Consider the following 19,745-nt stretch of genomic DNA (forward strand, 5'->3'; position numbering starts at 1 on the left):
ACACTGATCTCTTGAGATAATCTGTTTTGAAAGGCAGCTAAACACACCTCCTTTCATTGAATAGTTTTCTTCAAGGACAACTTAAAAGCTTAATTTTGTAAAGCTAAGACAAGTTCTTTGTGATAGATAAGAGTCATGTTATCAGCAGATGTTAAAGAAAGTAGAGTGTGATTGATTCCTAAGGTTAACACTGACCTCAAATAGTAGTGGTTTTATAAATTAAACTTAACACCTTAATCTATCTGGGAAAGGAAGCCAAGGGAGGCACAAAATAGGGAAATGCTGTTTATACTTGTAATATCTCTCTAACAGACCGTTAGGACCTTTGGATCAACACAGAAGCATTTAACCCATTATAGTTAAATCAGAGTTGGCTATTATTCATGGAAACATGCAAGTAGTTTTAATCAGGAGTTTAACATATTTTTCTTGAAAAGAAAATATTCAATTAGATTATCACAGCATTATATACTTGCCTTGGCTATAAATACACACAAAATTGCTTTAGAATATACTAACAAATTATGTAGTGCTTTAGAACATATATGAAAGTCTTTTCTGGATATTATAGAAAGGAAAGCTTTGAATACTTTACTAACATAGATTTCTCTATGGGATTTCAAAAAGAAAACAAATAATGATATCAGTGAAGACACTCATATTATCACCAGGGAAATTTGGGATTCTCATTTTGGCACTGTTTCTTAAAAGAAGAGGATCTCTAAATATAAAAGCAGCCCCCAAAACAAAACAAACAAAAAACCCCAAAAGCGCATGTCACTGATTTCTCATTCACAATGATGTCATATGATTCTGTATCGGTACCCCAGCAATGATCACACTGCCACAGGTTTAGTTTTTATCTAAAAATTCTATGGATATTCCTCCTCTAGACTCTCTGTTACTGTTGAGATGCATGTAACATCATAAAAGCAAACGTAGATTATATAATGTGTGAAGAACACATGAAAGATTTTAGAATGTGGCATCCTACATGACAACATACACATGGAGGTATTATTTTGGGGGATTAATTGATATTTATCTCCCCGCCATGCAAAACAGACATTGTATAATCTAACTACCACACTGAAATAAATCTACACAAGTATTTAAAGTATAGAAGTCATTTTAAAACTTAACCATAGATTTTTCTGCTGTTTGAGACATTGAAATCTTACAGAATTACCAATGAGATAAGATGATTTTGAGCAGATATTTTGCAATTACTTGAACAAACAAAGGAATCCACGGAAGTATTATTCATCCTTATTTATTGCAATTATTTTCCGTTGTCTTCATGAATTTATAAAACATATGAATGAGAAAATTGTCACTCAATGTTTTTATAACAAAACAAATTTTGAAGGCCATATAAATATTGCATTACTCTGATAATAGATTCAAGGTCATGCAAGTAATGTATTGGTTAAATTACCAGAGAAATCGCTATTTTATATTGCAGTGCTAAGCTGAATTACTAGAGAAAGAAGTTGGAATAGCATTTGAGCTTCTATAGTCTTTAAAATATTAGAACTTTTAAAAATCCTCAAGGAATTCACCTTGTAAAATGTGTCTAACACATGGGATAGCGCAGATATAACCTGATGCACCATGACACACAAACACATTCACTACACTGTCCTGCAGATTCAAAGAGGAAAATGTTTTCTCTTTGCATACAACTCAAATTCCACTAACTTATCATATTTCTATTGACTAGCGGACAGCTGAAATAACTTAATGTGCTTTGAATATTTATTCCAAAGTAATGTAAGGAAACATCTGTCACTTACGTTTTTGAATCATCCCATAACACACAATAAGGATTCAAAGTACCCTAAAAATAAACAAAAAAGAATAAATGTATCTTGAGTACATACATAAAAAATTGAAGGACTCTGTGAAATGCAAACATGATGACAGATTTCTTATCTTACAGCATGATACCTTAAAGATTCCACTCTTTATTTTTTTTTTTTTGCATAAAAAACCTTCATGTCCATTTTCATAGATCTGATGACCCATTTTAAGAAGGTCTATCATGAAATAATGCTTATTCTAAAAGTGATAATCTCTATGATTTTTTGAAATATGGACCTCACAAGAACCTTGATGATTTCTAATTTTTTCTCTAAAATATTAATAGTTAGATTACTTCACATATGATCACCAAATTATTCATAATATTGAAATCACAGTGAAACGTCCAATATTATGAACATGTACAATCAAGATGACCACTTTCTCTTCAGTTTCCAGTTATTAAGCTGCCAAGGAAAGAGATAGTTGAACTAATTGTCCATTTCCAGAGTTTGTTGACTTGGAAAACCTTTTAAATGGATATTTGGTGGTTTTTTGTTTTTGCTTTTGATCAAGTAACTCCCTCTTCCTAGAATTTCTTCCCTTCTTATTTTCTAACTGACCATGTTCTTTCAAAATCCTGATTCTTCAAGAGGCTGGGTTATCTTCCAATCCTCAGAAGCTTCCTCTTCTGTGCTTTTGAAAGTTAGTGACTTTTCAGGGACATTTGGTTTGTTTTTAGTATTTAGAGATGATAAAGCATGAAGATGCTAAAGATGATAAAAACTCTTTGGTTCATTTGACATTGAGCCCTAACTGTTTTGCAAGTTCACATTATTTTTGGTATTTTTATTTTTTTCAGCAACAGTAGTGGTGCCATCCCAAGGCTTCCAGATGCTTGTCACTTTCCTGCCACCAAAGGATCCTGTAGTGATGTTCCTCACTCTTCTTTCACTTTCACTCTTTAGCTGTTCTTGGGCTTTGTGTAGGGGTTGGAGAATGCCAACACCTGCTATAGATTAGCAATGTTAACAAGCTATATGTGTATCTATGGAGGGGTACTCTACATGTTAAATCAGCTCCTCCTGGGTGAATACTAGAAGAGAAACAATTTTTTTTTTAAGATTTGTTTATTCATGCATACAAGAACCAGGGTACCAGCCAGATGTGTGGGAGGGTGAGAGAATTCACCAGAGACAGAGCAGGGAACAGAACAGGCAGATTGACTGAAATACACTGCTGAGGTGAGCAGTGGGCACACAGGAGAGGTCTGTCGTGCCATGTGGGTATCTCCCCTGCTGGCCAGGATTGAACTCACACTGCAGAGGCTGCGTATAGCTTCATAGCCCTGCACTCAACTGCCTGCACCACAGGGGAGGCCCATGAGAGAAACAATTTTGTAGAAAAAAAAAATAATGAGTCAATCAAGAGAACTGGTTTGTCTCTTGAATGAGTAGACCTTATGTGAGATGAACCGACACTGCCATTGGTGACAGATCCTACTTCCTGTAGCTGGGCAGAAAATAAGTCGACTTTCTTCAGATGGCAGCTTAAGTTTCCTGAAATAATTATTATCTGAAATAAGTGTTAGAAGCAACCTGAGGTTGCTACCTAATAATTTGGAAAAGGTAAGTTAGCAGTAACTTGAAACAAGAGGTCAAATAGGATGAAGAACCAAGATCTACAGTAAGAAAAGCATTTGATTATTGTGATTAGACTATTTTTTTAAAGATTTATTTATTTATACCAGCACTAGGTACAGTCAGAAGCACGGGAGGGTGAGAGAATTCATGAGAGCCAGAGCGGGGTACAGAACAGGCAGACTGACGAAGTACACTGCTGAGGGGAGCAGTGGGCGTGGCAGGAGAGGTCTGTCTCGCCATGTAGGACCCTCGCCGGTGGCTGGGGATCAAACCAGCGCTGCAGAGGCTGCAGGGAGCTTCGTAGCCCAGTGCTCAACCACTGCGCCACCGGGGAGGCCCTATTGTGATTAGACTATTAAGACAAGCTTCACTTGTCTAATAGTTGAATAGAATCATGTCTAATGAAACTATAATGGGATGTGCTAGATCTTTATTCAGTTCAATAATTATGTATCAAGCAGTTACCATTAATAATTCTCCCTTTATGTAATATTTTCAGATATCTACAGATCCTATCCTATCCCTAAAGAGTGTTTTTTCTTCCTCTGTCAAACATATATTGTTGGTTTCAAGTTCTCGCAACTTCTATGTCATCCTGGAGCACTTTTGAAATGTGTTTAGAAAATCCATCTATAAGTGTCCGACCTGTAGTGAATAAAGCAATAGTATTGCCTCTTCAACTTATGTGACATATTCCTAATAACACAAGCTCAGACAGTACCAGATATTTTGATAGTCTCTTCCTGAGCTTGACAGGTTTTACTCATACACTGAAGTCCCTTAGGAGCTTTCTGAATCCTAATTTTGGTCTCCCACACATTCACTATTGCTCAAGTTTTACATCATTCCAGGACTAAAAAAACAAACATGATATCTATGTCCACATTCAACCAGTCTTTGACTAAAATGATGAATACACCAAGGCAGGTAAAAGTTACAGATTACTGATTCCTTCCCAGGTGGATATGCTCTCAGTGCCAGCCAGTTATAAATCAACCCTCATCCCTCAGTCTTATCAAAAAGCAGATAATCACTGAGGTATATCTGGAAAGGCAGCATCTGTGAAAGTCTACATAAGCATTCATGAAACATTACCTTTCTCTTTGGCAAGTGCTGTGTCCTGGATCCATTTTAGAAATGCAATAGAAATATAAATAATATCACTATCCTAAAATTTATTTAATCCACTACAATTTATTTTACTATTCATTTTAATTGAGATATTTACCTAACTCCAGTATTTCAGAACCATCACCATTCTCCAAAATCACACAAAGGCCACATATCCAAGGGATCCAACTTCTTATCAAAAAATGCTTATGCCTCTAAATTAGCTCTTAGAGCATAAAAATACCTTCTTCCCTGCCATGGTACAGTCTTAAAGAGGGTCAGGAAAGACACATACGCTTCAATACAAGACACATGTTACTATAAATGTCACAGGTCACAATTTACAGCATAAGGGGCACAGCATCATGGCCTGAATCACTAAGTTTCAAGGAAGATGGGTCTTTACTTGTCTGGTTCTTACAGAAGGCAGAGATCTGGACATTCAAGGGACAGGGAGTGAAATGATATTTCAAATAGATTTGTTCTTATAATCAATGGACCCTATCTTACCTGCAATTGTCATATAATTGGTGACTTTATAGCTCAGTATAGCCACAAGATTGTTCACAAAATACATTAAATTTGTAAAAGGATTTGTTCATCAAAGCTCTGAGAACTTTGTGACTAGGAAACTAAGCAAAAACAAGTGATGAATAAATCTTAAATAGCCCAGAAAAACTTGTTGAAATGCTCTGCTGAGAAATCACTTATTAAATATTTTTCATAATTTTCAGATACTTTTCTCAAAGGGACTGTGCCACAAGATCTGTTATAAGGCATTAAATGAAAATCAGTAATGAAATGGTAAACCCAACAGAGAATAGCAACAAAATTTAATGACAGGAACAAGAGAAAAAAAGGTAAGCTGAGAACTAGCCTATAGAAGTGAATTTAAAAAACATATTAAACTAAGAAACCAAAATTTTTCAAGTAAATGAGACAAATGGACTGAACAAGATACATTTACAAAATAGAATAATTGAGGTTTAAAATATTAAAACTACATGTATTTGAAAACTTTTGGACAGGATAATGTAATCTTGAAAAACAGTTTTGGCACAAAAAATGTCTTTTTGTCTCTACTCAAAGTAGCATAGTAAAACTGTACTTAAATATTTCTACTCACCCCTTTCAAGTATCCTAAAAATGAACCATGACCCAAATTTGCTAATTACCATAGAGGTGCCACATACCACTTTCAAGTGTCAATAAATTTCCTGTTTTCTTTTACTTCTGTCACAATATCAACCAAATCAATATAGCTAATAGTAGAACATATCACCAGCTTTGTCAATGTATTTTCATGGGTGCTTCTCACTTTTTCTTTGGTTTTAATACCTTTGTTTTTCTTATTTATAAAACAGAATATTTGGCCATCCTTTATAGATCTATCACTTAATGATGGTTCTAGAATGACAGTTATAAGGGAATTCCTTTCTTCTTTCAAAAGTATCTTCAAGTCTTTCATTTCCCCTTTTGGAATATGTTAAATATATCTCACTATGGGAAATTAATAACACAGAAGTCATGTGAGAGCTAGAAGATACTCAAAACATGTCTATCCATTCAGTTACTAATTCATGCAAAATCTCTTATTAAACACCTATTATTACATTCCAGATAACCTGTGTGGTGCTGGGGGCACAGGAATGAAGAAAACAAAATTCCTGAGTCATAAACTTAATAGTGAAGAGGACAGGGAGAAAGATAAAAAACACAAGCAAGTAAATATATGTATGTTGAAATGTTAGTCACAATGAGCAGGAAATGTTAGTCACAATGAGATGAAATGTTAGTCACAATGAGTAGCAAAGACTGGTAAGTCTATGGATCACAATTTTGTACATTGGTAGGACTGCATTAATAATGTGATAAAATGGCAGAGAGCTGAAGAATGTTGGTTACAGAAAAAAGACAATGATTGATGACCAAATTTCTCTAATTTTTCTTGGTGCTTTAAAGTCCTAAATAAATCCAATCCACATGCTATCTTAATTAAACTCTTGTTATCTTAATGTTTTCAAAGTGTTTTTCTCTGAACCTGAAGTAGAATCATATTGGGATGCTTATTAAAAAGGAAGATTCACTTTTTTTGGTGTTAGGGGAAGTAAGATCTCAGTAGATATAAACATTTCCATGGTCAAATCTATGACAGGTCACTAAAAGATGATCACTGAGAGAAAACCCTTTCTGTGTTATATCTTTTAACATATAAACCGTTTCATGATTCCTGAAAGTGTAACAGACCACCCAAGTGGATGATATCATTTAAAAAGATATTATATAAAACTTAACAACAGGAATCTGAATACTCTACAATTTTCTCAAATGATGGTTAAGCACTGTTCCATACTTCAGTATTTTTCAATGATACTTTAAAGATTTATTTATTTATTTATTTATTTATTTATTTATTTATTTATTTATACAAGTACTGGGTACTGTCAGAAGCGTGGGAGGGTGAGAGGATTCACCAGAGCCAGAGCGGGCAGCAGAACAGGCAAACCAACGAAATACACTGCTGAGCGGAGCAGTGGGCAACAGGAGAGGCCTGCGCACCATGTAGGACACTCTCCAGTGGCCGGGGATCAAACCAGCGCTGCAGAGCCTGTGGGCAGCTTCACAGCCCAGCGCTCAACCACTGTGCCACCAAGGGAGGCCCTTCAATGGCACTTTAAAAGACTCAAATGTGGGTCAAACATTTTTTGGAGATAACTGACATATACCTGAACTCTAAAAGCCTGGTTGAAAATGCAATACTATTTTCTTAATAGCCATATGAAGACCAGCAATTTTGAAATAAGAATGATTCCATGGAATGTATAACACTGAGAACCTGTTACATCACGAGGACAAAAAGAGTTGGTTTTGGCTTAAAATTAATGATAAAAAGATCATTGACCTGAGCAGTGCAGAAAATTGTTTTATCAGAGCTAGTCACAGCCATATCATATAGCTTTTCTCAAGGAGTTGGCAACTCTTTAATAGGAACACATAAGGGGGCATATATTTAATTCAGGTACTTCTATACAGTTATTCTGCAGCCTACATTAACCAGATAACACCATTTTTATGGATCTGATAACAGCTTGCTTTAATTTCCAAGATATTTCACTAACTTTAATGTACATTATTTCTCAATGAATACTTTTTGGTTGACATATGGGAAGCAATAAAAAGTTGAGACACAATCAGGAATTACTTATTTGTGTATCCTCCAAAGAAAATCATTGCCTCCACATATATGTCTTAGAATATCTGACCCATGTATGATTCTGTCATTTCCAACAATGACTGCACAACAGTCTGGAGTAGGTCTCAACAAACAAATGGGGCATCTAGAGGTAAAGTCTCTCTAATCATTCCCTATGATTTGAAATGACAAACAACTTCAATAAACAAATACTTAAATAGATTTCACATAGATATACTATACACCTTAGATCTTTTATCTTTTACATTAGGAGGATACAATACTATGTCTTAATAATACCTATAGGGGGTTGTAGTGGAAACAAGGACTGACAGGGAATTTTGCACTGCTCTATAGTCTATTAGCTGCTAATGGAGACATTTTGCTAAATTGTTTCAAGAGCACGGCATGTCAGTAAATGTCATAGTTGCCTCTGACATCCAGCAGTTGGTTCCAAAAGCCTTTTCTATGTCTGCTTATGTAGTGCTATGTCATGGCGTCTTTAATATTCCCAAATATCCCACCTCTGTTTTACAATGGCCATTCACACTGATGATTTCTTTAATCAGGTTCCTAAAGTGCTGGTATGATAATCAGCAGGACAAAACATTATTATGATATCAGCAGAATTTTCATTGAACAATGCATTATCAGTATTGCAGTATATCTGACTTATAATGGCACTATTAATGTATACATACACATTTTCATAATATAAAAATTAATTTGCAATGCTCAGTGCAGGGTTATTACTTTTCTATTGCTGTTGTAACTAATTAGCATAAAACTTCAGCTGCATAGACTGATACAAATTATTATCTCACTGTTTCTGTAGGTCATAGAGCATCTTTCCTCAAGAAATTCACGAGTTAAGTCAAAGTGTTGGCAGAAATACACTACTTTCTGGAGGTTTTAGCATAATTCTCCTTCCTGCAGTTGTGAGACAGCAGTCCACTTTTCTTTCCTGGCAGGGAGGGATTGTGTTTAGTTTTTATAGACTGCCCACCACTTCCCTTGTTTTGGGATCCTCTTCTTTCTTCAAACTCAGCAACAGCAGTTTCAACCTGGCCAGAGCTGGAAAAGGTTCCCTACTTGTAATGGCACATGAGATTAAATTGGACCTTCTCAGATAATACAGGATAATTTCCCCAGCTCAATGTTCTTAGACTTAATCATGTTGGTGAAGTTCCATTTAATACAACATGTGCACAGTTTCTGGGGATTAAAATATGGACATTTTGTCAGAGGGGGATTGGGGGCATCGTTCTGTTTGCCATGCATAGTCAACAAACAAGCTCATGGGCTGAATCTGGTCTGCCACATGTTTTTGTCAGTCAAGTTTTATTGGAACTGAGCCACACCAATTTGTTTATATGGTGTCTAAGGCTGCTTTCACACTGCACCAGCAGCATGGAGTAGATGTGACAGCCCATGATGGCTCATATGCCTCAAATATTTACTGACTCAACTGAAAATGTTTGCTGACCCCTACTCTGGCAATCGCATAATTATAATATTCTACAATGATTTTGAAGAATATCAATTATGTATTATGAATAAAAATAAGCTAATTTGAAATGTAAGTGGGAAGAATACTTATTCAAGTTGAGGAATTTAGGAAATAATCAGAAAAACTATAGCTAGAGAACAATTTCCATCTCAATTTCAATCGTTGGCAGAGCCATCAATCTACTTGTCTAGTTAGCATTTCAAGACTCTCCCATAAAATTACCAAGAGCTTTACACAGGCAAAACATCAGAAATCTCTTCCAAATGGGCAAAAGCTCCTGTAGAAAAGTAATTAAAAAGTGATGGGATATAAATATCCCTTTTTGAAATTACAGATGTGTAAACTGGACTTCTTTAAGTTTTGCCAAGAGATTTTTAATTCCTTAAGTTGTTATCAGCTGTTGATATTCAAGTAACAACTTGAATATCAATAAATACTCACTGATGAATGCCAGAATTTCTTTTCATTGTCTCTCATGCTCATTTAATGGTAACAAGTACATCCGTTACAGTCATTCATTGTGTTTTTCACCATTATTTACACAGACTATGGTTCATGATGAATTTGAGTTTATGGCCAAGAAAACACAACCCACAAGGCCAAATTCCCATGAGATCTTGTGTGAATTTCTTTTGTGACATCTTTTTGTGAATATTTTGTGAATACCAATTTGAGAATTACAAATTAACCTGATGGATTTTTCTCAGTCCTGAAAGACAGCAGTGTTTCTCTACCTTGACCATTAGAGCTATTGCTCAGAGAAAAAAAGAAAAAGGAGGACAGGACTGGACTGCAGGCCCACACAGCCCAATCAATCATTCCACTAGAAATGGGATTATATAAAGCCTTTTTACGTGGAAAAAAAGAGCATTTTCAGGCTAAGTTGAAAGATCTTGAGGTAACTAAAATGCATTCATTTTATTATTTTTCAAACTCAAAAAACAGGACTGCTCTCCTTCGCGAAGAGTCTCAGCATGTTCATAACAGACAGCGCGAATGCAGCCTAAAGGTGGGTGTTTGTCCTTGTGCATGTGTGTGCACGTGCGTATGTGTGCAGATATAGATGCATTCTATTGCGTTTATTTAGGTATTAGGTATTACTTTTGATAAACTTATTGACTGTCTGTATGTATTATAGAGTCTAAGAACACATTTTTGAAGAAAACTGAAGTAACAAGAAAAAACAAAATTTTTTCTGGAAAAAACAATTTGATATATTTTAAAAGCAAGTGATTTTTTTTCTCTGAGCACTAATGACCATAATCCATGACTCTATAGGTCATATTAATAAAGTCATAAGCCAAAAAACTGAACTAAGAAGAGTATCTTACTCATTAATGACTTATTAGTTGGTTAAAATTGCAATTGGCTTTGCTAACTACAATTTGGAATTTCAAGATTTCTTATTCTATTATCTGTTCCTAACAGTCCCCAAGGGTCTTATTATATTTAACACATTTTAAATGCAATTTGTTAAAAAGCTTTTAAAAAAGAACACATTTGGTTTAGAAAATGTTAACGGGCTTTCCCTAGACTCATTATAACTATTAATTCCCATTTTTCATTTTTTTCCAAATGGTATATAAAACAGATAAAATTTGCAAGTCATTATACTTTTCTGAGCTCAGGGAAGTGTGGCACATACTTTTGATATAAGAAGTGAAAGTAGTCAGACTTGATATTAGAGATAGACCATATCAATTTTGAAGACAGCAATGATTTATACACACACATATATATGACTATATATGTATATAGATAGAATGATAAATGATAGGTAGGTAAATGGATAGGTGGGTTGGTAGATAGCTATAGCTATAATGTAGTTTCACCTTATTTCAGAAAATTTCAATTTTCATGAAATTTCAAGATACATCATTTTCTCACAATTTAGCTGTTAGATTTCAATATATTTCATTATATATACTTTGGCTATCTCATCAATGGAAATAAATTAAAATTAAGATACAGAACACACCTTTATATTGCTATTAATAAATATGAAGATTCCCAATAAATCATTCATATTATTTCTCTTAGTAAACAATACAGCATTTTACAAAAAAATAATTGGATGGCAAGTATAAATAAAACAAGCATTATAAATTCAAAATAGTAAAACATGAAGGACTAAATTCATGGTACAGTCTACTACCACATGCTAAGTATTTAAAGAATAAGGGAAATAAGCAAGGGGTCAGGTGGTCCCAAGAGCTTCACTGTGTGGTTGGTAAATTGGGTAGCTCTGTGGACAGGCAAAGGGGCACTGTAGGTGAAGGGAGAGTCACAACAGCATTTTCTTCTCCAATGCATTATAAAACCATCCTCTTCCTTTTCTTCTTCATCTCCACACACCCCCACTTGTTTGTAACATATTTGCCTATTTTCTTTTAAATCTGGGTCATCTATAGTGGAGATAGTATTCCTTCGCAACCTTGTTAACTCATCCAAAATATTCAAAGGCAGAATTAATTCTAAATGATGTGTTAGTTATCTCAGTGTTCTTCTATGTTGCTATTCATTGCCATCCTAGTATCAAGCTAGATCTTGATAAAATCATTTACTCTACATTCCAAATTCAATAAGCAGAAATAATTTTTTGTACATGATTTCTCTTTTGTAAACTTGCTAATAAAATATGCCCTCAGAAAATAGCAGTTTGACAAAAAGCTTAAATTTGTTTATTTCAAAATAGTTTCATTGAATTAAAATAGTGAGACTGCTTTATCAACACTATTTTTGAGGTTACTGTTTATTCAAATTATGAAAAAATTCATTTCATTAACATGCTCTTTCGATTCTTAATAATGATTTTATCTTTATTTAGGAATGTTGCATTTAGGAAGTGTTTTCTTCTTAAGAAACATGGCATACATTCTGACAACTGCCTTTCCAGTTTTCTATTTAGGAAATTAATATCTATCACTCTTCTCATCAATTCTTATAATTAGATAGACATTACCATGATAATCATTAAGTAAACAAGTAAATTTTGAACATACAAATAAATAAGTTTCATATTCAAGAGGAATATTAAAAAATATCTCTCAGTTCTGAGTGCAATGATAAAAACAAAACTCTTCTAAGGTATGAGGAGGATGACACTGAAGAAATAAAACAGATTCTCTTAAGTTAGACAGAAACAGTGTAGTCACAATTTGGCAAAGGTAAGAAAAGACCTAATAGGTTTAAGTATTAAATGCAGTGTTGTAAGGTTATTGATGAAATTTGAGGTTTTCATTAACAATCTAGGAAGTCTGAGGCATGTGGTAAAAAAAGTGGTTTTTGGGAGGATAATTGTCACTTCTTATAAAACCATGGCTGATTTTTTTAAAGTTAAAAATTACAGAATAATATGTTTTGTCGTTCAAAGGATGTGAATAACAATTCTTTTATGTCATCCACTAACTACATGAATTTGGGAAAATGACAAACACACCATGTACTTCCAAACTTTGTACATAAAAGGTCAATTTTATGGAAACTTTGCAAGGAATTAAAAAAATATGCATGCAACATACAAGACTTTCATTTTAATAGGGAAAGCATAATTAAGAAAACCTTATTATGAACATTTTCCTTACTGAAACTTACCAATGATTTAAATATTTAAAGTGAATGTTAAATGATAGATACTTTAAATTTCTATTTAAAGACTGAACAAGAAAAAACAAATTCCAGTTTTAAATGTATGGATTTCAGGAAAGGTTCTTGCCATTTGGGATCAATGGTTAATATTTTAATCACTGTAACACTTGGGTAGTTATAAGGAGACTTCTCTGATATTCAATTTAACAATTTTCTATGCAGCATCACCCATTCTCCTACTCTGGAGTTCACTACTTCCATTTGTCCTAAGTTTATAACTTCTATTTCTGCATGCACTTTTATTCCATGTATTTACTTGAAGGGTCTTTCTCATCACATCATGAGATAGGCTCTTATTAATCTTTGTCTCCCATATTACCTTCAAGTCCAATACTAATAGGTATGCTTATAAATAATCTATTAACTATTATTTTAGATAAAGTGAAGAGAGATTCTCATGAAAAAAAGTGGATGATAATATGGCTTATTGATTTTATATAATATACATTCTCAAAATAATTTGCAAATCTAAAAACTCTAGAAAATGTCTTCTGGTCTTACTGGTGAAGATCATAACTTTTAACCTCCCATTAAAGGTAAATTCTGTAAGTAACTTAATGCCAAGAGATGGTACTTACATTCGCCAAGTGAGCTAGTTCTATCTCCAGGAACGAATCAGTTGTTTTGGGTTCAGGCCTTATTGTGACCACGATGATTTTTGAATTAACAACAGTATAATTTCTGAAACAGAATAATGATTATTAAAAGAGGAAAAATTGATAAAAATTATAAATTTCCACTGTTCAATACATGTCAGGATGACATGTTAAATAAGGGTCTCTTGGGCCTCCCCAGTGGTACAGTGGGTTGACCGCAGCACTGTGAAGCTGTCTACAGTCTCTTCAGCGCGGGGTCAATTCCAGGCCAGCCAGGGATCTATGCACATGGTGCGGCAGACCTCTTCTGTCTTGCCCACTGCACCCCTCAGCAGTGCTTTCAGTCTGTCTGACTGTTCTGCTCCCCATTCTGTCTCTGGTGAATCCTCTCACCCTCCCATGACTCTGGCCTATACCCCAGCTCTTGTATAAATATTTAAAAAAAAAAAAGGGTCTCTTAAGTAAATAGATTTGAAACATGCTATCAAAGTACTATTCATGAGAAAATTCAGTTCATTTGTTGGCATAAATAAGCTCTAAGTTGAACAAGAAAATTTTGGAGGGAGGTGTCCATTGCTTTATGCTACCAATTGAGGTGCTGTAAAGATGACAACACAAAAGCACTGGCAAGTCTTTGATTACTTAAATCTGATTCACTTCTATAGAGATGGAGTATGAATTCAAAGCTTTGGGCAATCTCTACATGAATATAATCTATTTATTTCAAGATGGACCTAACGGTATTGTTCTCCAGTAGGCCAAATATTCTTCTTGCAAGGTGATGTCTTGCATTTTTTAGATTATCTCAAAATTTATTTAGACATTTGAATGTGGTATATCATAAAAACAAGAAAAGTCTAATATAAATAATGCTAGTGTGAATTATTGGCTATCTTTCATTTCAGCAATGGAGATTTGCAGGCCACTTCTATATCTCAATATGCTCAATGTAAGGGACACATTTGCCTTTTGAATTATCTTGCCAAGTGCAGTTTACTCAAAAATAAGTTTTAAATATAACTGGTATCTATATATATATATTTTAGATATTAATGATGCTGTATATTTTCATTATTGAAAGGAAATAAAGTATATAAGTATAAAAAAGTTTTTATTTCAAATAAATCATCGTACTTCCACAGAGCATGTACTGTTCTGCAGAATTAGTAACATGTTAAATATATTTGTAATAAGCATTAACTATATTTGTAACAGGTATTAAATGACAGTCATTTAACATCTTTTCTCTTTTTGGTTAAAGTTATTATTTACAGATAACAAAATGCACCAATTTTAAGTGTGCAATTTAGTGTTCTTGGTAATTTTTTAAAAATTTATTTATTTTTAATTAAGGTAATGTTGGAGTACCCCATCAGGTATTAGCATTGTAATGCAACCACCACCAATGCACCCATATTCCACCACCACACTGTTGTGTTTCCTTCTCTCTTTGTTCTTTCCTATCTTCCTCCCTTCCCTACTTGGTGCTTCCATTCTGTAGCCAGCTATCGGGTTAGTTTTCAGCTTGTCTTTATCTGACTATGAATTTATTTACTTTGTATTCCACATATTAGTGACACCATGCAGTATTTATCTTTTTCCTTCTGACTTATTTCACTTAGCATTGAACTTTCAAGCTCTATCCATGTTGATGAAACAATTAAAAAAAATAAATTCATGCTCTTGGTAATTGTATACCATCATGTTAGCTTTACTAAATCAAGAGAAACAACTGATTCCTCACCCTTAACAGTTTCCTCTAGACCCTTTGTACAACCTGTGGACATCTTCTCACTATAACCATGCCTTTTCCAGAATTTTATTTAAATAGAATTATACAGTACCAATATTTTGGTGCTTTACATAATTCATGTGGTATAATTTTTGAAATTCATTCTTTTTGTTTCTCTTTATAGGTTATTACTATTCTATGATATGGATATACTACTATTTGGGATCTATTAATCAATTAAGTATGCAATTCTTTGGATGTTTCTGGTTTTAAGCTTTTATTAATACTAGCTAGTCATACTTACATCTTTTTTTTGAAGATTTATTTATTTTTATAAAAGAGCTGGGGTACAGGTCAGAGGCACAGGAGGGTGAGTAATTCACCAGAGACAGAGCGGGGAGTAGAACAGGTGGACTGATGAAATACACTGCTGAGGGGAGCAGCAGGCACGGCAGGAGAGATCTGCCACGCCATGTGGGACTCTCCCTGGCTGGCCGGGAATCGAACTCTCGCTGCAGAGGCTGAGGACAACTTCACAGCACTGCGCTCAACCTGCTGCGCCATGGAGGAGGCCCACATACTTATATTTTATGAATAACTGGCATACATACTTTCTGTGTTGACATATATTTTCACATATCTTGGATAAACACAAAGAGGTGGAATTACTTGGTCATGTGGTAAAAACATGTTTAATTTTACATTGCTATCATTGTTTTCTAGAATAGCTATACCATTAAAGGCACAGAATTATAATATTATATAATAATGCTAAACTTCACAGTTTTATCATAATGTTATCTCTAATGAGATGGTTTTTTGCCAAAGTTTCACCAGGAAATAAAGTTAAGCTATGCTATAGTTGGAAATTTTACTGTATTTAGTAGCAGAGGAAATATAAACATATTTTGAATGTGATAACATTGTAACCCATCTCTCCTATATTCAGTAATATCAAATAAAATCTTAGACACTCAGGAATCTTGATGGTATGCAGCCTAATATTAAATAGTAAAATACAACAAATTATAAATTTATGTTCATTTGCTCAGGGGGAGGGTAGCTGCAAACAGAGAGAGCTGGTTAACTATCCTTTAATTCATTTAACATTAAATAAATCAATTGAAGGTAAACTACATTTAGAAGGATATATAGTAACCTCTAAATTTTTAAACCCTTTGCAAATGTATTCTTCACCTTTTCTCAATGAATAAAAGTGCTTAGGGAATCAAATGAGAACAGATAGAGGAAATACTGGGTGATTAACTATATCTGATAGGATTACCTATATTAGCAGGTGTGACAGAATGACAAGGTATGTAAGACTTAGAGGTGGGGAGATTTTCTTCTGTCACCACCAAAAAAAATATGGAGGTTTCTCCCAGTGAACAGCCCTGAGCACAAAGAAGCAAGTTCCTTTTTCAGATTATCCTGAATATGTTTGAGTCTGGTTTGGTTACCAGTCACAAAAATGTTTAAACATCACGCAAATTCAATCTGTCCCTTTATTCTAGCTCTGTTTATGATCCCATTTCTCTACTTACAGTTAACTTTGACAGTATACAAATATTTTACATTACTTTAAAGTTACACAGTAGAAAAATTTATAAGCAGTTACAGATGTGGGTATTCCAATAGGAATATGAATTTTTTTCAATATATTTATGAAGTTCTCTTTTTATGGTTGGGCATATGATTGGGATTTTGGCTCCAGGTGACTTAGCTGTAGAAAGCAAAATAGGTGAGATATGCTAGTATTCTAGGATGTTAATTAGGTTATTCAGCTGTTCAATTGGCCTGGTAGAGAAGGTTCTTAGATTATGGAGTCAGCCTCATCACTTTTGATGAGTGTTTGTGTGTGTGTGTTTGTGTGTGTGTGACATTTAGAATATAACTGCAAAGGAACACTTGTTAAAATATTTATGTAGATGAATGTTCTTTTTTTTTTTTTAAAGATTTATTTATTTATTTATATAAGCACTGGGTATAGTCAGAAGCGTAGATGGGCGAGAGAAGTCACCAGAGCCAGAGCGGGGAGCAGAGCAGGCAGAAGGTCCGAAGTACACTGCTGAGGGGAGCAGCAGGCGGCAGGAGAAGTCTGTGCGCCATGCGGGACCCTCCTCTGGTGGCCGGAGAGCAGCCGGGGATTGAACCTGCGCCGCAGAGGCTGCGGGCAGCTTCGCAACCCAGCACTCAACCGCTGCGCCACCGGGGAGGCCCTAGATGAATGTTCTTATCAAATTTATGAGTACCACCTCCCAACTTGTCCAAACATGTATTTGCCTCTATTATAGCATCAACTAATACTACATATGCCTCCTTCCACAAGATTGTAAGTTCAATGAGGGCAAGAGTAGTTATCTATTAGCATCTGTGTCTTTTTATTTGCATTATGCTTGGAATATTTTAGTTTTCTTTTTTTTTTTTTTTTTTTAATTTATTTATTTATTTATACAAGCATTGGGTGCAGTCAGAAGCGCGGGAGGGTGAGAGAATTCACCAGAGTCAGAGTGGAGAGCAGAGCAGAGCAGAGCAGGCAGACTGACGAAGTACACTGCTGAGGGGAGCAGCGGGCGCTGCAGGAGAGGTCTGCGCGCCATGTGGGACCCTCAACCGGCGGCCGGGGATTGAACTGGCACTGCAGAGGCTGCGGGCAGCTTCACAGCCCAGTGCTCAACCGCTGCGCCACCAGGGGAGGCCCGGAATATTTTAGTTTTCAATACAAGTTTTAATGTCTTATTAAAAACTAAACACAAGTAAAAAACTTTTTAACATACCAAGTTGTTTTAAAGTGTAATGTCAATATCAAGGTGTTAAATGCTAATGAAGAAAATTAAGCAAATTTACTTTATGCAATGGCTCCTTTTAAAAAAATGTATAGAATACAAAATTATCTTTCATTTATTCTGTCAATTTACTCTCATTTGCATAAGTGAATAGCTGGCTCCTTATGTGCCATGTCAGGTTTTGTGATCTGTTAATGCTTCCTGGCTGGGTATACATTTGTATTCAGTGCTTGGAAAGCAGATCTTACAACTAAATGGATTTTATGACTAAAGCAATAAACTTCTTTCCTGTCTTCAAAATTTTTGCTAGTATCTACAACATTATAAAGCACACAGTTACATATTCAAAGGAGAGCCAAGTTATTCTTCACAATTTTTATAAATTCTTAAGGTGAGTAGCATACATGAACCACTTCTTAAAGAGATTTAAACTGTGATTATCAAATATGATGCATTTGTTTGCAAGACTCACTTTATAAAGACATAAATAGACTGGATGTGAAAGACATAAATAGACTGGCTGTGAAAGATGAAAAGAATAATCCATGCAAATGGTGATCAAAGAGAGTAGGGTTGGCTGTGCTTTATATCAGGCAATGTATATGGTCAAACTATTTTTGGCAAGGGAGACAAAAGATCGACAATGGGAAAAGGACAGTCTCTTCAACAACTATGTAGGGCAAGCTCAATACCCACGTAAAAAAAGTGAAATCGGACCCTTGTATTGCAAAAATTACTCAAATGTGTAAAAGATCCATTAACTCTTATAAGAAAACATGAGGGAAAAACCTCATCACATTGAATTTGGTGATTTCTTTGGAATGACAACCAAAACATAGGCAACAGCTAAAATATACAAACACTACAACAAACTCAGAAATTAGTGCAGTAAAGGAAACAATCAGCAGGGTGTAAGCCAATCTAGGGAAGAACTACTTTTTCTGAACCCTATATCTCATTAGGGGTTTATATGAAGAACAGAAAAATTACTTCTAAAACTCAACAAAGACCAAAATATTAAATATTGGGCACATAATATTAACAGCCATCTCACCACAGATGATAGATAAATGGCCAAAACATATACAAAAACGATACTCAATATCAGTAATCATCAAGGAAGTGAAATCAAAACCACGATTATATCATATCATACCTGTTAAAATGACCGTTATCAAAACAGAGCAAAACAAATTAGGAAAGAACAGTTTGGAAGCACTGGCATAGTTGTTAAGAAATTGAAAATGTTGTGTATTGATAGTAGAACTGTAAAATTTTTCAGTTGCTATGGAGAAAGTGTGGAGATTCCCCAATTAATCAAAATGAAAAAATTATATTATGCAGAAATTCCACTTCTAGGGGATATATAAAAAAGAACTGGCAGTAGGATATCAAGGAAATATTTGCACAGCCTGTTAATGCAGCACTAATCATGACATTGAGTAAGTGGGAGCAACATGAGAGTACACTGACAGATAAAGAAAATGTTATTTTCATACAAAGGGTGATTTTCCAGGCTTAAAATAAAAGGAAATCATATCATATATTACAAAATGGATGAAACTTGAGGATATTATGCTAGCTTAAATATGCCAGTAGCAAAAACACAATATATGATTCCACATTTGTCACTTATTTAAAGTAGCCAGTTTTTTAGGATTAGAAAGTCAAATGGTGGTTAATAGGGGCTGAGAAGAGGTAAATATGGCAATTTTCTTCAGTAG

General features: G+C 34.6%; 1 protein-coding gene across 1 annotated transcript in view; it reads right to left on the reverse strand.

The window, feature by feature from the left end:
- The window catches only part of ADGRB3 (adhesion G protein-coupled receptor B3), a gene marked incomplete at its 3' end in the record, with an annotated part of 671,719 nt that overhangs the window by 278,824 nt on the left and 373,150 nt on the right, over positions 1–19,745 (reverse strand). The window contains exons 14-15 of the mRNA XM_084227971.1: positions 13,486–13,588; positions 1,797–1,840 (exon numbers count right to left, since the gene is read on the reverse strand). Coding sequence (XP_084084097.1) covers positions 1,797–1,840; positions 13,486–13,588 — 147 coding nt within the window. The remainder of the gene's footprint in view (positions 1–1,796; positions 1,841–13,485; positions 13,589–19,745) is intronic.

The sequence above is a fragment of the Talpa europaea genome (genome assembly GCF_964194135.1).
Source record: "Talpa europaea genome assembly, chromosome: 2".
In the NCBI taxonomy this organism is placed as follows: Eukaryota; Metazoa; Chordata; class Mammalia; order Eulipotyphla; family Talpidae; genus Talpa; species Talpa europaea.